General features: G+C 41.9%; 1 protein-coding gene across 4 annotated transcripts in view; it reads left to right on the top strand.

Moving 5' to 3' along the window:
• The window catches only part of LOC141055758 (prostaglandin reductase 1-like), a 126408-nt gene that overhangs the window by 93174 nt on the left and 10498 nt on the right, over window positions 1–22736 (top strand). For all 4 annotated transcript variants that reach the window (XM_073552455.1, XM_073552458.1, XM_073552456.1 and 1 more), the window contains 6 exons: window positions 456–515; window positions 2294–2461; window positions 3433–3550; window positions 5044–5199; window positions 19378–19483; window positions 21539–21663. In XM_073552455.1, the coding sequence (XP_073408556.1) occupies window positions 456–515; window positions 2294–2461; window positions 3433–3550; window positions 5044–5199; window positions 19378–19483; window positions 21539–21663 (733 nt within the window). The remainder of the gene's footprint in view (window positions 1–455; window positions 516–2293; window positions 2462–3432; window positions 3551–5043; window positions 5200–19377; window positions 19484–21538; window positions 21664–22736) is intronic.

Below are 22736 nucleotides of genomic sequence, written 5' to 3'. Positions count from 1 at the left end.
CTCTCATTCTAGTAAAATGAGAGAGGAGGTAGTCTTATCTTCCAGGCAGCATACGCCCCAAAGTCTGGAAGATCAAAGCAAAAAAGAGGATTTTTAATGAACAAAGCATCATCAAAGAGACATAGAGGTATGATTAGTTTCAGCCTTATACAACGTATATGCCCATATTCCATATTATTATCTAAAAATGCTCAAATAGGGTGACAGAAACTCTTTTAATGTGCACTGTGTAATGGTAAATGTCTCCAGTGGTGGCACTGCAGAGATCCTGAACACTTTTTTTTACAGCTTATTGAGTTTACCTTAGGCAACCTTTTAAACAAGTATCTTAAGTAAACTGTGCAAAAAATATATTTTACTAGGCATTATGATATAATGCTGGTCTTATTCGGAGACCATGATAATTGCACAGCTATGTGGAGGATATGTCTATCTAAACTATCTTCTATTTTCAGAGCATACAGTACGCATGCATTGAAAGAAGGTGATGTCATGATGGGATCACAGGTTGCCAGGTAAAATCACTTCTAGCAATATGGTAAAATCACTTCTAGCTATATGGTATATCTGTAACCATTACTTATTTACTGTATTTTCCATACTTGTATAGCTCCATCACATTCCACAGCGCTTTACATTATCACCATGGACAATAAGACATATACAGTCATGGCCAAAAGTATTGGCACCCTAAAAATTGTTCCAGAAAATGAAATATTTCTCACGGAAAATTATTACAATTACACATGTTTTGTTATACACATGTTTATTTCCTTTGTGTGTATTGGAACAACACAAAAAAAGAGAAAAAAAGCCAAACTGGCCATAATTTTACACAAAATCCCCAAAATGAGCAGAACAAAATTGTTGGCACTTTTCCTAAATTGTAGGTAAACATGTTTCAAGCATGTGATGCTCGTTCAAACTCACCTGTGGCAAGTAACAGGTGTGGACAATATGAAAATTACAACTGAAACCAGATAAAAAGAGAGGTTGTCTTAATATTTGCATTGTGTATCTGTGAGTGTCACACTAGAAACTGAGAACAGAGAAAAGAATGTTCTGAGGACTTGAGAACCAAAATTGTTAAAAAATATCAACAACCTCAATGTTATATGTCCACCTCCAGAGATCTTGATGTTCCTCTGTCCGCAGTGCTCAACATAATAGAGAAGTTTATAACCCATGGCACTGTAGCTAATCGAAAGTCTCATTCAGACAACAGTTTTTTTCACATATGAGAAAAATTAACTGCGTTTTATCAGATTTTTTAATAGTGTCATCAGAGTTTCATCAGTTTTTTTCACTTAAGAAAAGTGGGAAAGCGTTTTTTTCTTATCTGTCAGTCAAGGAAAAACAGGCAGCTCACGGATGTTATCCAAGCGCAGTCACATTTTTTCAAAGACCCATAGACTTTCATTGCCAAGTTTGATCGCATACTCGGATGACTATCGGATATGTCTCCATGATTTTGCACAAGCCACTGAGTCCGACAAAAACCATGGACATGTGAACAGCCTCATATTTAGTCAAAGGTACAAGTGCTATCTATTAATTCTATTCTATCTATTCACAGTAATGTTAATGAGCCCTAACAAGGAGTCCAGACCAAACATTTGAGGTGTTAGGCTAAGCTGTCATGATGAGTATTTGGTGGATCTTTGGTGTTGCAGATTTTCTGTGGCATTTCCGTACCAGTTATCAAAATTAGGTTACTTGCGTTGTTTTTCATTACATTTTTTATTTTTTGTACATGTGTTTTTATCGCATTTTTTCTACTACGTCTTTTGCCTCTTTTGCTGTGTTTTACATAATGCTGCTTTGTTTTTGATACTTCCTGGTATTTGGCTTTCTTAAAACTTTATTGATAAAATCAAGTGCGGATTCCATGCATTTCTATTGTGTTCCTGATGTGGAAATGCGCTAAAAACGCATAGACACTATACTTTTATTAACTGCGGATTGTCCTCAGCTCATTCAAGTCTATAGGCAAATTCTGCAAATAAAAGGTATATTTATCACTATAGGCATGAGATTTTTTTTTATAAATCCCATATACAGCAAAAGTATGCAGTGTCAAAAACTCACCAAATACCCATTGTGTCTACCTTTACCTGATTGTGATGCTACTCTATCACAAGTTAGAAAATAAATGGTCATTTGGCTGCTGTTTCTCAGCTTGAGACCAATGTCTATTTATATAGTGAGGGTGTAATACTGTTAGCTCTATATTGCAGAGAACAATAATATTAAGCATTTGATCATCTACTTTATGTTTTTGTTTTTAATCCAGGGTGATAGAAAGCAAAAATCCTGCCTTTGCTGTTGGAAATTATTATGTTGCACGGTCAGGCTGGACCACATATTTCATATCAGATGGGAAAGAACTCCGTGCTTTGCCATCCATTTGGCCTGAATCACTGCCAAGATCACTGGCACTTGGAGCTGTTGGCATGCCTGGGTAAGCCTTAAAAGTACACACCTCAATGTTTTTATAACCTCCTGAAACATCTGGATAAAATTCATATAATCTATTGGTCCACATTTTGGAGGATGAATAGATAATGAATAAACCATGAAATTCCTGCAATAATCAAATGAAAAGACAATATGTTATACTCTAATTGTGAAGGGAGAGAAATGTAGCTGGTGCACCAACATAAATTGCCCATGTTTACAGATGTACATAGACCGGGTGGAAATAAGTATTGAACACATCACCAATTTTCTAAGTAAATATATTTCTGATGCCCATAAATTAAGTGTAATAATGAGAAAAGACACAGGGAAAAAGGATTGAATACACTTACTGAAATGTAATTAATATTTCATAGAAAAGCCTTTGCTGGTGATGACTGCTTCAAGATACCTCCTGTATGGAGAAACTAGTCGCATACATTGCTCAGGTGTGATTTTGGCCCATTCTTCCACACAAACACGCTACAAGACCTGAAGGTTTTGTGGCTCCTTCTGTGAACTCTGAGCATTAGTTCATCCCATGAATTTTCTATTGGATTCAGGTCAGATGATTAGCTGGCCCATTCTAGCAGCTTTATTTTCTTTCTGTAAAATCAAATGAGAGTTGTATTGGCTGTGTGTTTGTGATCATTAGCAAAAGTAAGAAAAAAGCTCACATAAGCTCACCAGTACAGGCAATGTTTCCCAGAGGGTGCCCTGCACGGGCAAATCCTGACTCCGGTTTCAGGTAAGTAGACATGAAGAGGAAAAGGCAAAGTAGTCCAGCTACCGCCTAAAACATATTTTAGAAAAAACAAGTGAAAAAAAATTGTTAAAAACATTATTTATTTAAAACCAAGAAAAAACATGGATTTAGGCCTATGCGTTTCAAGCGCTACCATACTCTTAATCATAGCGTGTATGCATGGTTATGTAATCCAATGTTAAATTACTTTAAATTCTTTCTCTAACCAGAGTAACAGCATACATTGGTCTACAGGAAATCTGCAATCCAAAGCCAGGGGAAGTCTTGCTTGTGAACAGTGCTGCTGGTGCTGTGGGCACAATAGTAGGACAAATTGCTAAGATAAAGGTACATTATAAGCCATGTCTAAATGTTATTTTTACATATGTCACAAGTACATGAGGTTCTGAATTACTCTGCATACTTATCCAAATGGTATAAAAGGGGCTACTGTCATGACATGCAGTATGAGGGGTTTTATAACTCAGCCGTCATGTTTATATTTTACCATATGTTGATTATTTTATTTCTCAAAAAACGCATTTAAAATAAGCACAGTTTTCCCAACCTTTATAGCATTCTGGAATCCAGAGAAAAAATGGATATTTCTGGGAACTCCTAGCATTTTTTTCAAAAGAGAAAAAAAGACTAAAAATAAGTAGCACAAACAATTAATAAAAAACTGTATTAATAAATAGCTCTTATTCAAAAGCAGAATAAATAATCAACGACACAACAGTGTTAACAAGGGCAAGGTAACAATCACAACTGTCAAAGAAACAATAAAGAACAAAAAAAGGAGAAGAGGTTAACTTTTTTTTACCATGTCAAAATCCAGTTTGTCAGATACTACAGTTCTGACATCAGCCTTCTAAAATTAATTTAAACCCCAAACCAGATTCTAAAATTAATTTGGAACCCATGCTCCAAGACACACAAAAGCAGGTATTTACTTACCTGACACCTTGTGTACCAGTCCATTAAGGACCTGACTTTGTCTGAAGGCACCCTGGGCTAAGGGATATCATCAGTCTGTGCCACCAGTGAACATCTTTGTACTGCATGCACAGTGCATATAACCACAGAACTGTTCAGAACCTTGCCAGTCTTGAAGACATACACTGGAGTCAGATGCTCCTGATTCATGAAGAGGCATACACCTCTTCATGAATCAGGAACTTCGAACAAGTGGCATACACTTCTGTGTGAGTCTCTCCACTAGTGATGAGCGAGTATACTCGCTGCGTGGGTTCGCCCGAGCATGCTCGGGTGTTCTCCGAGTATTGTGTCGATGTTGCTGCATGATTTGTGGCTGCTGGACAGCTTGAATACATGTGGGGATTGCCTGTTTGTTAGAGAATTCCCACATGTTCTCGGGCTGTCTGGCAACCACAAATCATGCAGCTGCGTCGACAAAACTAAATCTCCAAGCATGCCAAAATACTCGGAGGACACCCAAGCATGCTCAGGAAAACCCGAGCAACAAGTATACTCACTCATCATTACTCGTCACTAATCCTACTCTACTCTCTAATGGAGTAAGATTTGTGGCATAGCAAACATCAGAACTCATCCCAAATTTGGCAAGTGGAGGTTGCCTTGTCCTTCCCAAACTTGGCCCACTTTGTTGAATCTGAACGAAAATAGTGTCAAAACTTCGAAAGTCGCAGAATTTTAGTGCAGCTGCCAGTTGGACCAAAATTATGCAACTTTGTAAACATTTTTAGACCAGAATACTGATCTAAAAGCTTTGATAAATCAGGCTCAAAATATGTAATGAATGCGAATAGATATTTGATATGAGTGTATTTGTAATTATAAAAAATATTTTTTATCTCCAGGGCTGTAAAGTAGTTGGATCTGCTGGGTCAGATGAAAAACTTGCATATTTAAAAGAAATTGGTTTTGATGAAGCTTTTAACTACAAGACAGTGAGCTCTTTGGATGAAGCTCTGAAGAAGGCCTCTCCGGAAGGCTATGACTGCTATTTTGAACATGTAAGTTACAAACTGTTATGAAACTGTCTTTCTCAACATCACAAATGGAACAAATTGAAACGTGCTAGTAAAAATAAGCAACTTTGCAATTTACTTGCTATTAAAGATCCTCATTTACTTGCTATTAAAGTCCTACTGGGCTGGCCAGGCTCCATTGGTGAAAGTGTGGAGACTGTACCGCATGACCTCTCGACGTATTAGTGATGTCAGGTGGAGCTGCGAGATGCAGTTTTTCACATACAGTGGGTATGGAAAGTATTCAGACCCCTTTAAATTTTTCACTCTTTGTTTCATTGCAGCCATTTGGTAAATTCAAAACAGTTCCTTTTTTAAAAAAATTTATTAAAAAAGAAAAACTGAAATATCACATGGTCATAAGTATTCAGACCCTTTGCTCAGTATTGAGTAGGAGAACCCCTTTGAGCTAGTACAGCCATAAGTCTTCTTGGGAATGATGCAACAAGTTTTTCACACCTGTATTTGGGGATCCTCTGCCATTCTTCCTTGCAGATCCTCTCCAGTTCCATCAGGTTGGATGGTGAACGTTGGTGGACAGCCATTTTCAGGTCTCTCCAGAGATGCTCAATTGGGTTTAGGTCAGGGCTCTGGCTGGGCCAGTCAAGAATGGTCAAAGAGGAGCAGTGGACTGTTATTTTATTTATTATTTCATTAACCTAATGTGTGGACATTCAGGCAGCCAATTAGGGTGCAGAAACCTTCCACAACGTCAAGACACAAGGGCTTGAGTCATTGGCTGCCAAAGTCACATGTGCCTCTCCATATAAAAAGTGGGTATGTGGCTTTGGTGCCATTTTATGAGTGTAACAGCGTAGTGAGGCTGCTGCAACTAGTCAGATAGTTAGCTAGGCGGTTTATTCTCAGCTAGTTTAGATAGATTGCCACTTCAGCATATAAATCCATTAGCGCTGCTGATTTTAGAGTGACCAGTCGACAATTCAACCTATAAATCTTTTGTGCTGATTCTATGGTCCTGCCACAAATAAATACTAATTGATAATTTAGTGACAAGTGACTGACAGGTCTGGGCCTAGAGTCGTGAAACAGCTGATTTATAAGAGGGAAAGGGTACATCCAACATGAGTTGGAAAAAGCAAGTTCGTGGTGCAAGGATAAATTGTGGTGTACTTTGGGCAGGTGGTAATGTTACTGAGAGCTCTACTAAACAGACACCATTTCATCCTATCTAAAGGCAACTGACAACTTATGCTACTGGATGGGCTACTCAGCTCCCATTTCTTGGCAGCCGCACAGTGATACACCTTGTAGATAATTTTTTGAAATGTGGAGCCTCCAAGTTGGGTCTTCATCTGGTGGGTTGCCTGTAGTGGAAGGAGACTCAGAGTACCAGGCCCACACCTGTCATTTATTCACCTCTTACTGATCAATTTGTAAGCGAGAAATGCTGGGCCAAGCCCTGTCCCTTCCATCCATGCTGCGCCACTATAAAATCTCTACTGAACCAAGATGAGCGAGTATGCAGAGCTGTTCACCCATTCTATTTCATGGGCATCAGTGGTCTGCTCCAAAGATTCACAGATTCAAGAAGAGGAAAGCTTCTGCAATGATGTCCCAAATTTTTTTCACTTGGATACGAGGCTGGAAAAAGTAGGGTCCTAGCAAAATCCATACCCTCATCACCAGATGTTACCCCCAGGGGTGGATGTGATCCTGATGAGACTCAGATACCTGAGTTGCACGCATACTGTAATGTGTTGTCAAGGTAGGAAGAGGAGGAGGGTGACTCTCAGAGCGAGGAGAGGGAGAACAGAGAGGACAGCAGGCCTACACCACTCCCTCACTGACCTCTTAATTTTAAAGCTGTAAAAGGTGGCCCAGACCCTGTCTCATGCATAGCTCATGCATGACTGCTGCGCCATTAGGTAATTTCTACTGTGGGTCAATTGATGCCACTTTTACTGGGGTCTGGCCCTAATTTTTGGAAATGTTTAGACTCCAAGTTGGTTCTCTTTTATGTGTGTTGCTTGTAGCATTAGGGCTCCCAGACCGGCAGGACTACGCTTACTTTCAATCAACTACCAGTGTTACTATCCTTAAATGTTTCTAACAATAGTGGCATAGCATGTCTACACTGGTCCCTCACCCACCTCTTTAAAGGAACTTGTCATCAGTTTTGGCCGATATAAGTTTCGGCCATCACCTTTGAGAACTGATATACAGCATTCTATAATGCTATATATAAGCCCCCAACATGACCTGGAAAAGAAGAAAAATAACTTTTATTATACTCAACTACGGGGTGGTCTGGTCCAAGGAGTGTCCTGGTCCGGCGCCTCCCATCTTCTTACGATCACTGTCCTCCTTCTTATTTGTGTGGATGACACAGTCTCCCCAACAGGCGTACTTCTCTGCCCTGCTGAGGGCAGAGCAAAGTACTGCAGTGCGCAGGCATCAGGGATCTTTGACCTTTTGCGGCATCTGTGCACTGCAGTACTTTGCTCTGCCCTTAACAGGGCAGAGAAATAGGCCTGCACAGGAGCGTGGCACAAAGCATCCAGGAGGACGGCATTGCATGAAGATGGGAGGCGCCAGACCAAGAAGAACGACACTCCTTGGACCGGACCATCACGCAGGTGAGTATAATAAAAGTTATTTTTCTACTCTTACAAGTCAAGTTGGGGCAGATATGCAGCATTATGGAATGCTGTATGTCAGCTTTGAAAAGTGATGGCCGTAACTTATATCGGCCAACACTGATGACAGGTTTCCTTTAATTTTAACTTAAATTCAAAGCTGGAAATGCTGATGTAAGGGAGGGACAGGACTATAGTCATGACCTGAATTACTGCAACCTCTATGTCCAGTCCTTCCCCTACAGAAAACTGTACTCTTCTCTTCAGCGTACCTGCATCTCCAAATTCAGCTTCCTCTGGGCACTTCCCAGGCAACGATGGTCCCTCTTCCTTGTGACCCCAATGGAGACACAGTCCAAGTTAACTTTAACATTTTCTTTACTGAGTACTTCACAAGTTACATCCACAGTTGGTACATCGTGACATTTACTTGTTTCCTCATCTTTCCCTTTCTGGCTGTCGCTTCAGTGCAGTACATGCCCAGACCGATCCGTCCTAGACTGCTCCCCAGTTCCTTTCTGGCCTGACCTCGCAATGATGACAATTCCTTCTGCCTGATTCACCCCAGACTCAAAATCATCAGTCACCAGGTTTGGTTGCCTCTGGTAAAGCATCTGGCCCATCTGTACCGATCTCGTCGTAGCTCCAACTTCCCTCATCTCATCAGCTCAACCGACTCCTGCCCTAAAAGCATCTGCCCAGGCGATAAGTCACCACATCTTTCCTTTCCTGTTCTGGCCCACTGCTATGACACACAGTGGCTGTGGGTAACGTGGCTGCAACGCTTTAACACTAGGGCACCCTGGCCCTGTCTGACTTAATTTCCTAAAAACTTCTCTCTTACTACCCGGCACCCCCTCCTACAATTAACCCTCTATAAACATCCTATCAGCTATACCGATAAGTATGCCCCCATTTAGTGGCCCACAACAGAACTACACTTACCCTATGTATAAGAACTATGTACTAAAGTGCCCTCCTCTAATGTCCCCAAAAGAATGCACTTACTTACCCTAAACTACACATGAACATCAATACACATCACTTTATTTTATTTACAGTGTAGTACTTGGAGCACAGCCTCTAAAGAATGGTAACATAATATATATATATATATATATATATATATATATATATATATATATATAGCAGTACCAGTAAAGTGAGCTTTAATACATCTTCATATGTAGCAGTAATGCAAGCATTCAACATATACATTATCAGTATTAGCAATATGTACATATTAACAAATCAAAGGCAATTAGAGGAAGGGAAGCAAAAGGGACATCATATCTCACCCCCTTACAGTGACACAGACTTTGTCTCTTGCATGGCCCATGGCTGACTGCTGCACCATTATAAAATTGGGTCAATTGATGACACTTTTCCTGGTGTCTGCCTCTAATTGTTGGGACTCCAAGTTGAATCTCCTTCATGTGTGTTGCCTGAATTTGGCAGGACTCTCAGACCACCAGGCTTACACTTGTCACTCATCCACCTATTACGGATCAATATTTAAGCTAGAAATTCTGTTCCAAGCCCTGTACCATGCATCCATGCTCGAAAATTATACTCTTTACTAGATGGTGGCCCGATTCTAAAGGCCCCGTCACACACAGCGAGATCGCTAGTGAGATCGCTGATTTTGTGATGCAACAGCCATCTCGCCAGCGATCTCGCTGTGTGTGGCACGCATCAGCGACCGCCCCCCCCACCGGGTATCGCTGATCGTGCTCTAATGTCCTGGGCCATTTTTTGATGGTTGGTCTCCCGCTGGCCAGCATGCATCGCATGTGGCAGCGGGAGACCAATGATCAGCGAGCTCCCATCGCTGTAAGCAGATGCTGGGAGCTGGTATTCAAGGTAAATATTGGGTAACTAAGCGCGGGTCGCTTAGTTACCCGCTGTGTACCTTGGATACCTGCGTGCTGGCGCTGGGAGCTGGTATCCAAGGTACACAGCGGGTAACTAAGTGACGCGTGCTTAGTTACCCGATATTTACCTTGGATACCTGCTCTCAGCGTGAGCACACAGGTATCCAAGGTACACCGCGGGTAACTAAGCGACGCGCTCGCTTAGTTACCTGATATTTACCTTGGATACCAGCGTCCTCGCTGGTCCTGATCGCTGGTGAAATCTGCCTGTTTGACAGCTCACCAGCGATCATGTAGCGTGGCACCAGCGATCCTGATGAGGTTGTATTATTGTCGGGATCACTGGTGCATCGTTTAGTGAGACGGGACCCTAACACATCGGGTATTCTAGAATATGTATGTAGTTTATTTAAAGGGAATTTGTGACCCCATTTTTGCCTCATAAGCTGGGGCCACTGCCATCAGGGGCTTATCTACAGCATTCTGTAATGCTGTAGATAAGCCCCCAATGAAACCTGAAAAATAAGAAAAACACGTTAGATTATACTCACCGGGGGGTGGGGGTGGGTACGGTGGGTGTCGCGGTCTGGCGCCTCCCATCTTCATACGATGATGTCCTCCTCCTTGCTTCTCCCTCGGATATTGCGCACACGTACTTTATCTGCCCTGTTGAGGGCATAGTAAAGTACTGCAGTGTGCAGGCGCCGGGAAAGGTCAGAGAGGTCCAGCGCCTGTGCACTGCAGTATTCTGCCCTCAACAGAGCCGATAAAGTACGTGTGCGCAGGAGCCGAGGGAGAAGCAAGGAGGAGGATGTCATCGTATGAAGATGGGAGGCGCCGGACGGGACAGCGACACCCATCGGACTGGACCGAACGCCGGGGTGAGTATAATCTAACTCTTTTTTCTTATCTTTCAGGTTTCATCGGGGGCTTATCTACAGCATTACAGAATGCTGTAGAAAAGCCCCTGATGGTGGCGGCAAATCCGTGCAGCAGGAGATGACCCGCGGCAACCGTCGGGAGATCAGCGGCTAGCGCATCAGATATCCCGACGGTAGCAGTGGTGTGCGTCGGTCGAATTCCGCACCAATTCGCAGCTGGACTGTGCCTGTCGCTGATTGGTCGCGGCCGGCCAGGCGCGACTAATCAGCGACGTGGGATTTCCATTACAAACAGACACACAGAATTAGACGATTATATAGTAGATACTCTGGGTCAATTGATGCCACTTTTCCTGGTGTCTACCCTGAATTTGAGCTGTTTTGGCAGCTTTTGGGCCCCACAGAAGGTGTTGTATATGCATTTGGTTTTGCCTCCCATTGAAATCAATGTGGTTCAGATAAGTTTGACAAACATTAAGAAGTTCGCCGAGCCAAACCGAACCGAACCTTAAAAGGTTCGCTCATCTCTAATGGGTTCCTTGATTCTTCTCAAATCTTTTGCAATTAATTTGTCTTTTTTTGCTAAAAAAGGTTTTTTTCAACCCTGTTAACTATTTGTAAGAAAACTTTTGATGGTTTTCTGATCACGCCCCAATATTTTAGCACTTTTCACTTACAAAAAGCAAGTTTTACTGAGTTTTTGCTGTTTTTGCTGTGTTTGAATGGTGTCTTGTGTACATTGATAAACTTTAGGGCCCCCCCAAATAGCATGTTTTAACGTCCTTAGGTTTTTGCACTTACCCATTATTTCCAATGGGTGTTGTTAAGGAGAGATATTTTCGGTTGAGGTACAAACTATCTCCAATCTACCATTATTGGTCCAAATTAAAATAAAATTAAATAAATACGATACATGGGAGCCAAGAATATACACACAGCCAGTGTCTGTCAGTATACAGTTCTTCTCTGGTCTTCAGATGCCCAGTCACAAAATTTTATTACAGCCACAGAGATAAGGAAAGTGGGAATGGCTTCTTACATTATATTATGTAAGAGAGAAGATATTTAAGTTGGGAAAAACCAAATCGTAAATTACGGATTCTGTCAAAATTCCTTTCTCACTGGTTCTAACCAGCTTACTATACTTTTTGAAAAAAAGAGAAATGTTTAACACAAAAATACCTCTATATCAGAGACAACACATTATTGTTTTATGAATAACGCTTTTATTATTATTATTATTAATATTTATTTATATAGCGCCATTGATTCCATGGTGCTGTACATGAGAAGGGGTTTCATACAAATTACAGATATCACTAACAGCAAACAAACTAACAATCACAGACTGATATAGAGGGGAGAGAGGACCCTGCCTTTTCGGGCTTACATGCTACAGGATGGTGGGGAAGGAGACAGTAGGTTGGGGGGTTGCAGCAGTTCCAGTGATGGTGAGGCGGTAGCTCCAGTAGTGGTGAGGAGGCAGCGGGGATCATTGCAGGCTGTAGGCTTTCCTGAAGAGGTGGGTTTTTAGGTTCCGTCTGAAGGATCCGAATGTGGTTGATAGCCGGACGCGTTGGGGCAAAGAATTCCAGAGGATGGGGGCTATTCGGGAGAAGTCTTGGAGGCGGTTGGGTGAGGAGCGAATAAGTGTGGATGAGAGAAGGCGGTCTTGGAAGGACCGGAGTTTACATGAGGGAAGGTATCGGGAGATTACATCAGAGATGTATGGAGGAGACAGGTTATAGATGGCCTTATAGATCAGTATTAGTAATTTGAACTGGATACACTGAGGGAATGGGAAACAGTGAAGAGATTTGCAGAGCGGAGAAGCGGAGGAGTAGCGAGGAGAAAGATGAATTATTCGGGCAGCAGAGTTAAGGATGAACTGGAGAGGTGGGAGGGTGTTAGCAGGGAGGCCACAGAAAAGGATATTGCACTTATAAAGCTAATGCTAAAATACAAAATTATCAATCATATATAGGTAGATTTAATTGTCCAAAATAATAATCAAAGCAAAGTATAAATATTTACCATAACAGTGAAAATATGCAGAAAAAAGCCCTGAAATTAGTGACAAGCTGCAGTTTTCAGTTAAAATTTGGATTAAAATGCAAAACGCAACGTGTCAACATAGCCTTAGTTAAACTGTGCGCTCCTGCAGATCTGTGTTGCGAAAACAACCTCAAATGTGCTTTTGTGCAAAATTGTTAGATTTCATTTGAAAAGAAGTTCTTATGACAGCATTAGAAACCCTTATGTTTGCTCTCCTAATTTTAATGAAAAGGCAGCTGGAGCTGTGGGCATATGAAATGTCTACGGACTGTCAGCCTGGGCAGCTGAGCTGTCTGTATTGAGTTACAACTACAAGAAGCTGTTTTACCTAGAACCACTGCAGGCAGTAAAGGGAGGGGGAAATAGCAATGCTGCGGGGCCTTCATTCCAAATCATTGTAGATTCTAAGAAATTGTTGTTTTGCAGATATCTTTAGAAAGTTCATTGAACTTTTACAAAACTTCAAAAAGTTAAAAAAAAGAGTGTTTATTACTAGTCCATTTATCTAATTCAGATATGGCATATATTTTAGTTAGTTTTGAACATTAACACAATATTGGACAGAGAAAGATTTGGATGAATCCATATTTACATGATATAGATGTACAGCTCATATCTAGTTTGAAAAGCTTAAAGCACCACTCCGGCATTATTTTTTTTATTGCACGTCTGGAGTGGTGCTTTACATATAAGTCCCCTGCTCCCCTGTCTCATACTCATCTTTATCGTTTTCCAGCATTGCTGCCATCGGTCTCTGTCAATGTGACTTGCCTACAGCTCCAGTCAGGGGCGGACACTGACAGCTTGGGGCCCCTGTGCAAGAATTGTGTCTGGGCCCCCCTCCTTCTATGGCGTCAAAGCTACATGTGTATTAATATATATATATATATATATATATACAGTTGTGGCCAAAAGTATTGACACCCCTGCAATTCTGTCAGATAATACTTAGTTTCTTCCTGAAAATGATTGCAAACACAAATTCTTTGGTATTATTATCTTCATTTAATTTGTCTTAAATGAAAAAACACAAAAGAGAATGAAGCAAAAAGCAAAACATTGATCATTTCACACAAAACTCCAAAAATGGGCCAGACAAAAGTATTGGCACCCTCAGCCTAATACTTGGTTGCACAACCTTTAGCCAAAATAACTGCGACCAACCGCTTCCGGTAACCATCAATGAGTTTCTTACAATGCTCTGCTGGAATTTTAGACCATTCTTCTTTGGCAAACTGCTCCAGGTCCCTGATATTTGAAGGGTGCCTTCTCCAAACTGCCATTTTTAAAATCTCTCCACAGGTGTTCTATGGGATTTAGGTCTGGACTCATTGCTGGCCACCTTAGAAGTCTCCAGTGCTTTCTCTCAAACCATTTTCTAGTGCTTTTTGAAGTGTGTTTTGGGTCATTGTCCTGCTGGAAGACCCATGACCTCTGAGGGAGACCCAGCTTTCTCACACTGGGCCCTACATTATGCTGCAAAATTTGTAGTAGTCTTCTGACTTCATAATGCCATGCACACAGTCAAGCAGTCCAGTGCCAGAGGCTGCAAAGCAACCCCAAAACATCAGGGAACCTCCTCCATGTTTGACTGTAGGGACCGTGTTCTTTTCTTTGAATGCCTCTTTTTTTCTCCTGTAAACTCTATGTTGATGCCTTTGCCCAAAAAGCTCTACTTTTGTCTCATCTGACCAGAGAACATTCTTCCAAAACGTTTTAGGCTTTTTCAGGTAAGTTTTGGCAAACTCCAGCCTGGCTTTTTTATGTCTCGGGGTAAGAAGTGGGGTCTTCCTGGGTCTCCTACCATACAGTCCCTTTTCATTCAGATGCCGACGGATAGTATGGGTTGATACTGTTGTACCCTCGGACTGCAGGGAAGCTTGAACTTGTTTGGATGTTAGTCGAGGTTCTTTATCCAACATCCGCACTATCTTGCGTTGAAATCTCTTGTCAATTTTTCTTTTCCGTCCACATCTAGGGAGGTTAGCCACAGTGCCATGGGCTTTAAGCTTCTTGATGACACTGTGCACGGTAGACACAGGAACATTCAGGTCTTTGGAGATGGACTTGTAGCCTTGAGATTGCTCATGCTTCCTCACAATTTGGTTTCTCAAGTCCTCAGACAGTTCTTTGGTCTTCTTTCTTTTCTCCATGCTCAATGTGGTACACACAAGGACACAGGACAGAGGTTGAGTCAACTTTAATCCATGTCAACTGGCTGCAAGTGTGATTTAGTTATTGCCAACACCTGTTAGGTGCCACAGGTAAGTTACAGGTGCTGTTAATTACAGAAATTAGAGAAGCATCACATGATTTTTCCAACAGTGCCAATACTTTTGTCCACCCTCTTTTTTATGTTTGGTGTGGAATTATATCCAATTTGGCATTAGGACAATTCTTTTTGTGTTTTTTCATTTAAGACAAATTAAATGAGGAAAATAATACCAAAGAATTTGTGTTTGCAATCATTTTCAGGAAGAAACTGAGTATTATCTGACAGAATTGCAGGGGTGTCAATACTTTTGGCCACAACTGTATATATATATTGATATTATATAGCCACACACACATACACATATATATATATATATATATATACACTCACTGGCCACTTTATTAGGTACACCATGCTAGTAACGGGTTGGACCCCCTTTTGCCTTCAGAACTGCCTCAATTCTTCGTGGCAGAGATTCAACAAGGTGCTGGAAGCATTCCTCAGAGATTTTGGACCATATTGACATGATGGCATCACACAGTTGGCGCAGATTTGTCGGCTGCACATCCCTGATGCGAATCTCCCGTTCCACCACATCCCAAAGATGCTCTATTGGATTGAGATCTGGTGACTGAGGAGGCCATTTGAGTACAGTGAACTCATTGTCATGTTCAAGAAACCAATCTGAGATGATTCGAGCTTTATGACATGGCGCATTATCCTGCTGAAAGTAGCCATCAGATGTTGGGTACATTGTGGTCATAAAGGGATGGACATGGTCAGCAACAATACTCAGGTAGGCTGTGGCGTTGCAACGATGCTCAATTGGTACCAAGGGGCCCAAAGAGTGCCAAGAAAAAATTCCCCACACCATGACACCACCACCACCAGCCTGAACCGTTGATACAAGGCAGGATGGATCCATGCTTTCATGTTGTTTACGCCAAATTCTGACCCTACCATCCGAATGTCGCAGCAGAAATCGAGACTCATCAGACCAGGCAACGTTTTTCCAATCTTCTACTGTCCAATTTCGATGAGCTTGTGCAAATTGTAGCCTCAGTTTCCTGTTCTTAGCTGAGAGGAGTGGTACCCAGTGTGGTCTTCTGCTGCTGTAGCCCATCTGCCTCAAAGTTCGACGCACTGTGCGTTCAGAGATGCTCTTCTGCCTACCTTGGTTGTAACGGGTGGCAATTTGAGTCACTGTTGCCTTTCTATCAGCTCGAACCAGTATGCCCATTCTCCTCTGACCTCTGGCATCAACAAGGCATTTCCGCCCACAGAACTGCCGCTCACTGGATTTTTTTTCTTTTTCGGACCATTCTCTGTAAACCCTAGAGATGGTTGTGCGTGAAAATCCCAGTAGATCAGCAGTTTCTGAAATACTCAGACCAGCCCTTCTGGCACCAACAATCATGCCACGTTCAAAGGCACTCAAATCACCTTTCTTCCCCATACTGATGCTCGGTTTGAACTGCAGGAGATTGTCTTGACCATGTCTACATGCCTAAATGCACTGAGTTGCCGCCATGTGATTGGCTGATTAGAAATTAAGTCTTAACACACAGTTGGACAGGTGTACCTAATAAAGTGGCCAGTGAGTGTATATATATTACATAGTCTCCTTTATTATGTATATTGCTGTCCCTTACACAGTGCCCGCTTATGTATAGTACCGTCCCTTACATATTGAATTATAAAGAGCCCTGTTTTTTATTACATACCGTCCTGTCTTGTTAGATGTATAATGCAATGATGGCTGATGGAGCATGGGAAAGCATCCTTTCTAATGGAGGAGCTGATGGACTGGTAGTTTGGTCGCCGGCTGCTCCATCAGCAGTCATTTTATATCTAACAAAAGAGGGGACTATGTAATAAAAGAGGGCACTGTAAATAACAAAATTAACAAGAATACACTATGTAAGAGACAGCACTATACATAAGAGCAGAGGAAGCTATATAATAAGAGATGGCACCATATATAACTAGAGAGGATGGTACGTAATAAGGGACGTGTTATACATAATAAAAGAGGAAACTATGTAACTAAGGGTGGTGTTATACACAATTAGTGAGTCCACTATATACTAAGGGACTGTGTTAGACATATTGAGTACACTATATACTAAGGGACTGTGTTAGACATAATAAGCGATAACGTCTTCCTCCAACTCCCCCTGTTCCTAAGGCCATTATAAGTCCCCTTTCCTAACATCCCAATCCCCCACACCCCTCATTGTCCTCCTCCCCTCGCATCCCATTATTGTCCTCTCCCCCACCCCATCATTGCCCTCTTCACCACCTCCATCATTTTCTTCTCCCCCTCCGCTATCTTTGTTTTCCCCCCCCACCACTCCCATCATTGCCCATTCCACCACCTCCATCATTTCTTCCTCCTCCACCACCCCCATTATTGCCCTTTCCACCACCACCAGTGCATTCTCCCCCACCACCCCTATCATTTCTTTTTCCCCATCACCCCATCATTGCCCTTTCCATCACCCCATCATTGCCTTCTCTCCATCACCCCCATCATTGCCTTCTCCCCATCACTCCCATCATTGCCTTCTCCATCACCCCATCACTGCCTTCTCCCCATCACTCCCATCATTGCCTTCTCCCCATCACTCCCATCATTGCCTGCTCCATCACCCCATCACTCCCATCATTGCCTTCTCCCCATCACTCCCATCATTGCCTACTCCCATCATTGCCTGCTCCATCACCCCATCACTCCTATCATTGCCTTCTCCCCTTCACTTCCATCATTGCCTGCTCCATCACCCCCATCATTGCCTGCCCCATCGCCCCATCACTCCCATCATTGCCGTCTCCCCATCACTCCCTTCTCTCCATCACTCCCATCATTGCCTTCTCCCCATCACTTCCTTCTCTCCATCACTCCCATCATTGCCTTCTCCCCATTACTCCATGATCCCATCAATGCCTTCTTTCCATCACCTCTCATGGCCTTCTCCTATTACCCCTCATGGCCTTCTCCCATCACCCCGGGCATCATGACCTTCTCTCCTCATCACAGTCTTCTCCTCATGTCCGCATCTCCTCCAGGGCCAGGCTCCACCTACACACACACAGACACACACTTACATACACACAGACATGCATACACACACAAACATACACATACACATATACATACACACACAGACATACATGCACACACATACACACAGACACACACACACATACATACATATACACACAGACACAGACATACACACATACATACACACACAGACATACATACACACATACACACACATACATACACAGACACACACATACATACACATACACACAGACATACATACACAGACATACATACAGACACACACATACATACACACCTACACACACAGACATACACACACATACATACATACACACAGACACACAGACATACACACAGACACAGACATACACACATACATACACACATACATACGCAGACATACACACAGACATACACACAGACACACACACATACATACACACATACAGACATACACACATACACACACATACACACAGACATACACACAGGCCCACATACATACAGACACACATACATACACACACAGACATATACACACATGCACACACACACATACATACATACACACACATACAAACATACACACATACACAAAGACATACACACACACAAACATACACATACACAGATATACACACATACATACACACACACACACACACATACATACACAGACATACACACATACACACACATACAAACATACAGACATACACATACACACACAGACATACACACAGACACACAAACATACACACAAGTGACTGGTCTGTGGCTGCAGCCACCATCCAGCCGGTGCCAAAGGTACAGTGAGAGAGACAGTCTGTCTCCTCTCCTCCTCTCCTACCCCACAGCAGCAGCGCAGCACAGCGTGACTGACGCTGATATCATCTCAGCTCAGGGTTGGCTCCTCTTCTCCTTGCGCCTGGCGTTCCACATGGCTAATTTGAATAATTAGCCATGCGGTGCTGGAGGCTGGAGGGGCCCCCTCTCTCCCGGGGCCCCCGTGCAATGCACGGGCTGCACGGGCGGTAGGTTCGCCCCTGGCTCCAGTGTTTCATGGAGCAGCGCAAAGTCACTTTTCAATACAGGTCAATGGGAGCCTCGTTCTGGCCTCATAGACTTACACTGAGAGTTTGTGACCTAGCTGCTGACTTCCAGCCAGTCTAATCTACGTTCACAAGAGGGTGCCATGTGACCGCAGCAGTGCCGAAAAACAGTAAAGATGCCAGAGGGTGAGTACATGACCAGGGGCAGGGGACCTTAAACATCACTCCATAGTTGGAAAAAAATAACGCTGGAGTGGCTTTAAATAATATTTCAAAAGAATATGGGGTTTCAACCAATGCTTTACTAATTAATTTAAATTAAGAGCGCATAATATCCTACTATTAGACAATGCCACAAAAGTAATGATTGGACCCCCTCATTTGTCTTCTCCTTATTTCTCCATTTAATTAAATAGGTTGGAGGGAAGTTTGCAGATACAGCCCTGCAGCAAATGAAAGACTTTGGAAGAATAGCAGTCTGTGGATGCATCTCAATGTACAATGACTCCATTCCGCAAACAGGTGACTCATGATTTCAAGTATAAATTGTGTAAAAGAATCATATCTGATAACTGAATAGAAAGCCTCTTTCACACATCAGTGTGTCCGCTACGTGTGGTAACAGTTTTCACACGTACCGGAGACTTACATACGTAGACCCACTTGAATGAGTCTGTGTTCATGTCAGTGTGTTTCCACGGACCTTGCGTGCGTGGGCAAAACATGCTGACATGTCCATTTTTTATCAGCAGCACGGGCCGCAAAATGTTGTGCACACTGATGACAAACAGTGTGTCATTAGTGTGACACGTACCAGGCACCTGTGAATCAGCAGTACAGTTCATGCTATTCCCTGGAGCCGGGTGCTGAAAACCGCTCTTATCATTCGCAACGCAAGCAGGGGAGAATGCTGAGAGTTGTATTCAACTGATAACAGAGTTATCATCAGCCGCCCCCTGCGCTATAAATAATTAAATAATAATTAAATTATGTTGGACTTATTTATTTAATTATAAAATTTATTATTATATTATTTAATTTACTCATTAATATAGCGCCATTAATTCCACAGCGCTTTAAAGACATTATTGGCACTGTCCCCGATGGGGCTCACAATCTAAATTCACTATCAGTATGTCTTTGGAATGTGGGGGGAAACTCCTTGCAGATATTGTCCTTGGTGGGAATTGAACCCAGGACCCCAGCGCTGCAAGGCTGCAGTGCTAACCACTGAACCAGCCAGGCAAAACTGAGAGTTGTGGGCTGCAACCCTCAGCTGTCAGCTTTAGTAAGGCTGGTTAGCAAGAATAGAGGGGTCCCCACTTGGTATTTTTTAATTCTATAAATAATTTAAAAAACAGCGTGGGGGTTCCTCCATTTTTGAAAGCCAGCCTTGCTAAAGCAGACAGCTGGGGGCTGGTATTCTCAGGCTGGTAAGGGGCCATGGATATTGCCCACTCCCCAACCCAAAAATAGCATCCTGCAACCACCCAGAATATTAGATGCGCCAATTCTGGTGCTTTGCCTGGCTCTTCCCACTTACCCTATGGCTGTGGCAAGTGGGGTTCATATTTGTGGGGTTGATGTCACTTTTGTTTTGTCTCGTGATATCAAGTCCACAGCTTAGTAATGGAGAGGCTTTATAAATTCATGACGAACAGAGGCATTCCCTATGCCACAAATATTACTATAGTCCATGGCTGGAGTAAGATTTGTGGTGAGGTGCACATGGAGGAGCATGCCACTTCGCCGTTTTGCCTGATTTATTAAGAGGGATGTACCTCTTAATAAATCAAATGCCTCGCACCCCACCCCACACCCTCATCAGACTGGTATGAAAAAAGGCTGTTCTTAATTATTCAGTAAAAAGTTCAGTAAAAGTTATTGAGTAAAATTCAGCTACCAAAACCATGTAACATACTATTACATTTTTTTACTTTATTCCTTCAATTTTCACTCTTTCCACCCCAGCATAGGCATACATTCAGCCATACTGAACCCACTATGCTCCATTTCAGCAGGTTCATGATGCAATTGGAGCAGAAAGCATAAGAAGACATCTAAAAGGCAGCAAGGAGACCTCAGTTACAACCATATTAAGCCTTTTTTACATATCTAACATTTTTAATGCATAAAATATAGATGTGTCAATGTTTTTTTTAAGCAGAAACTAACTGGAAACTCACCAAATCCTCCTCCAAATCTCAAAACTCCTAAAAAAACTTGAAGTTTCCACTCAATTTCTGCTCCAAGAACTCACCGAAACACGTGTCTTCTGTTCCTGAGTATCCGTGTATTGCTGGTCATTCTCTGTTTAGAAATATGGTTGTTCAGATGGGACAGAGAAGTACAAATGTAGATTGTTCAGCCAAGAGCCCGTTGGTTGTCGCAGCTGTCAGTGAATCACAATACAACGCAATCATCTGACCGCTTCAGACAGGGGTCTACCTCAAGGTGTAGTTACTACCTGATGTGGTTAAAAAAGAGACAAAACAACTTCCCCTTAAAAATGAAAATTGTTTTGATTTTTGCCACAGATTCTATTTTCAGGAAGTAATGATTATAATTTACCTCTAGGGCCTTATGTTCAGCCACTTCTTCTCTTTAAGCAACTTCGCATGGAAGGGTTTTTAATATTTCACTATGAAAGTAAGCCCATTTATGAAGAAGCACAGAAGCAGCTGTTGGAGTGGATTTTAGAGGTATGAAAATTCTAAACCGGGGCAATTATACTTTGTCCTGGGTGTACGAAAAGAGATTAGAAATGTTATGTAAATATAATGTATGTCTTTTCATACCTACTGTAATTTCCGACTATTGGACCTTCTGTGGAAAAACATTAAAATCTTGGGTATACATATTATCTACTTCGCAAAGTTTTAGGTATTGGATATTTCTTTAGAAGAAAATGAAGAAGTAGTCTAATTGATTTCTTTATATCCCTAAAAAAAAGATTGAAATGCAAGATCAGCTGCTGTGAATGTACACTAATTAACAATCACATTAAAATTTCCTGTCTAATATTGAGTATTTCCCCCTAATGCCACCAAACCGGTTCTGACTCCTCGAGAACCCACAAGACCTCTGGAGGTGTCCAACAGCATTTTATGCTAGAGAAGCTCACGTTCGATAGCTTTTGCTCTTCATGATGATTCTCCAGTTGTTCTTTTTTGTAACAATTATGATAACACTTACTTCATACTGGGAACACCACATAAGACCTGCTGTTTTGGACATGCTTGATCTTGGTGAAGCCTTCACAAATCAAATGGACTCTTGCCAAAGTCATGCAGATTCTTACACTTGCCTATTTTTTCTTCTTCCAGCACATCTATTGCAATTGGTCATTGTTGTTTCTCCAATTTTCTGAAGTAATTTGCTCTTTACTAGTAACTTTAGTATTTACGCATTATTTTTTATACATTTTGTGCCATTTTTACATTTGTGCCATTTAAGTAGCCTTTCTTTTTAATGTCTTTTTTGATTTTTCCTCGGCAACATTGCATATCCAGATGTTTTAGACAGAATCATGAAATGTGACTTTTACAAAATATCATATTTCACTCCGATCCCTGCCCCGAGTAAGGCTTCAGACAAAATCTAAGACAACTTTTTAAAAAGATTTGTGACTTTTTTTTGCAAAATGTTTAAAAAAAATGGTTTAAGACAAAAATAATAAAGAAAAGTCCAACTGACTTCCCACCAGGTGTACAGATCACACAGTCTGTGTGTAGAGAGGAAAACGAAGAAATATCCAGCTCCTGCAAGCCAAATA

Source organism: Dendrobates tinctorius, unplaced genomic scaffold (assembly GCF_039654945.1).
Source record: "Dendrobates tinctorius isolate UK_male_01 unplaced genomic scaffold, ASM3965494v1 ptg000191l, whole genome shotgun sequence".
Classification (NCBI taxonomy): Eukaryota; Metazoa; Chordata; class Amphibia; order Anura; family Dendrobatidae; genus Dendrobates; species Dendrobates tinctorius.
Note: the sequence above shows the minus strand (reverse complement) of the source record. Positions and strands in the feature narration are given on the sequence as shown.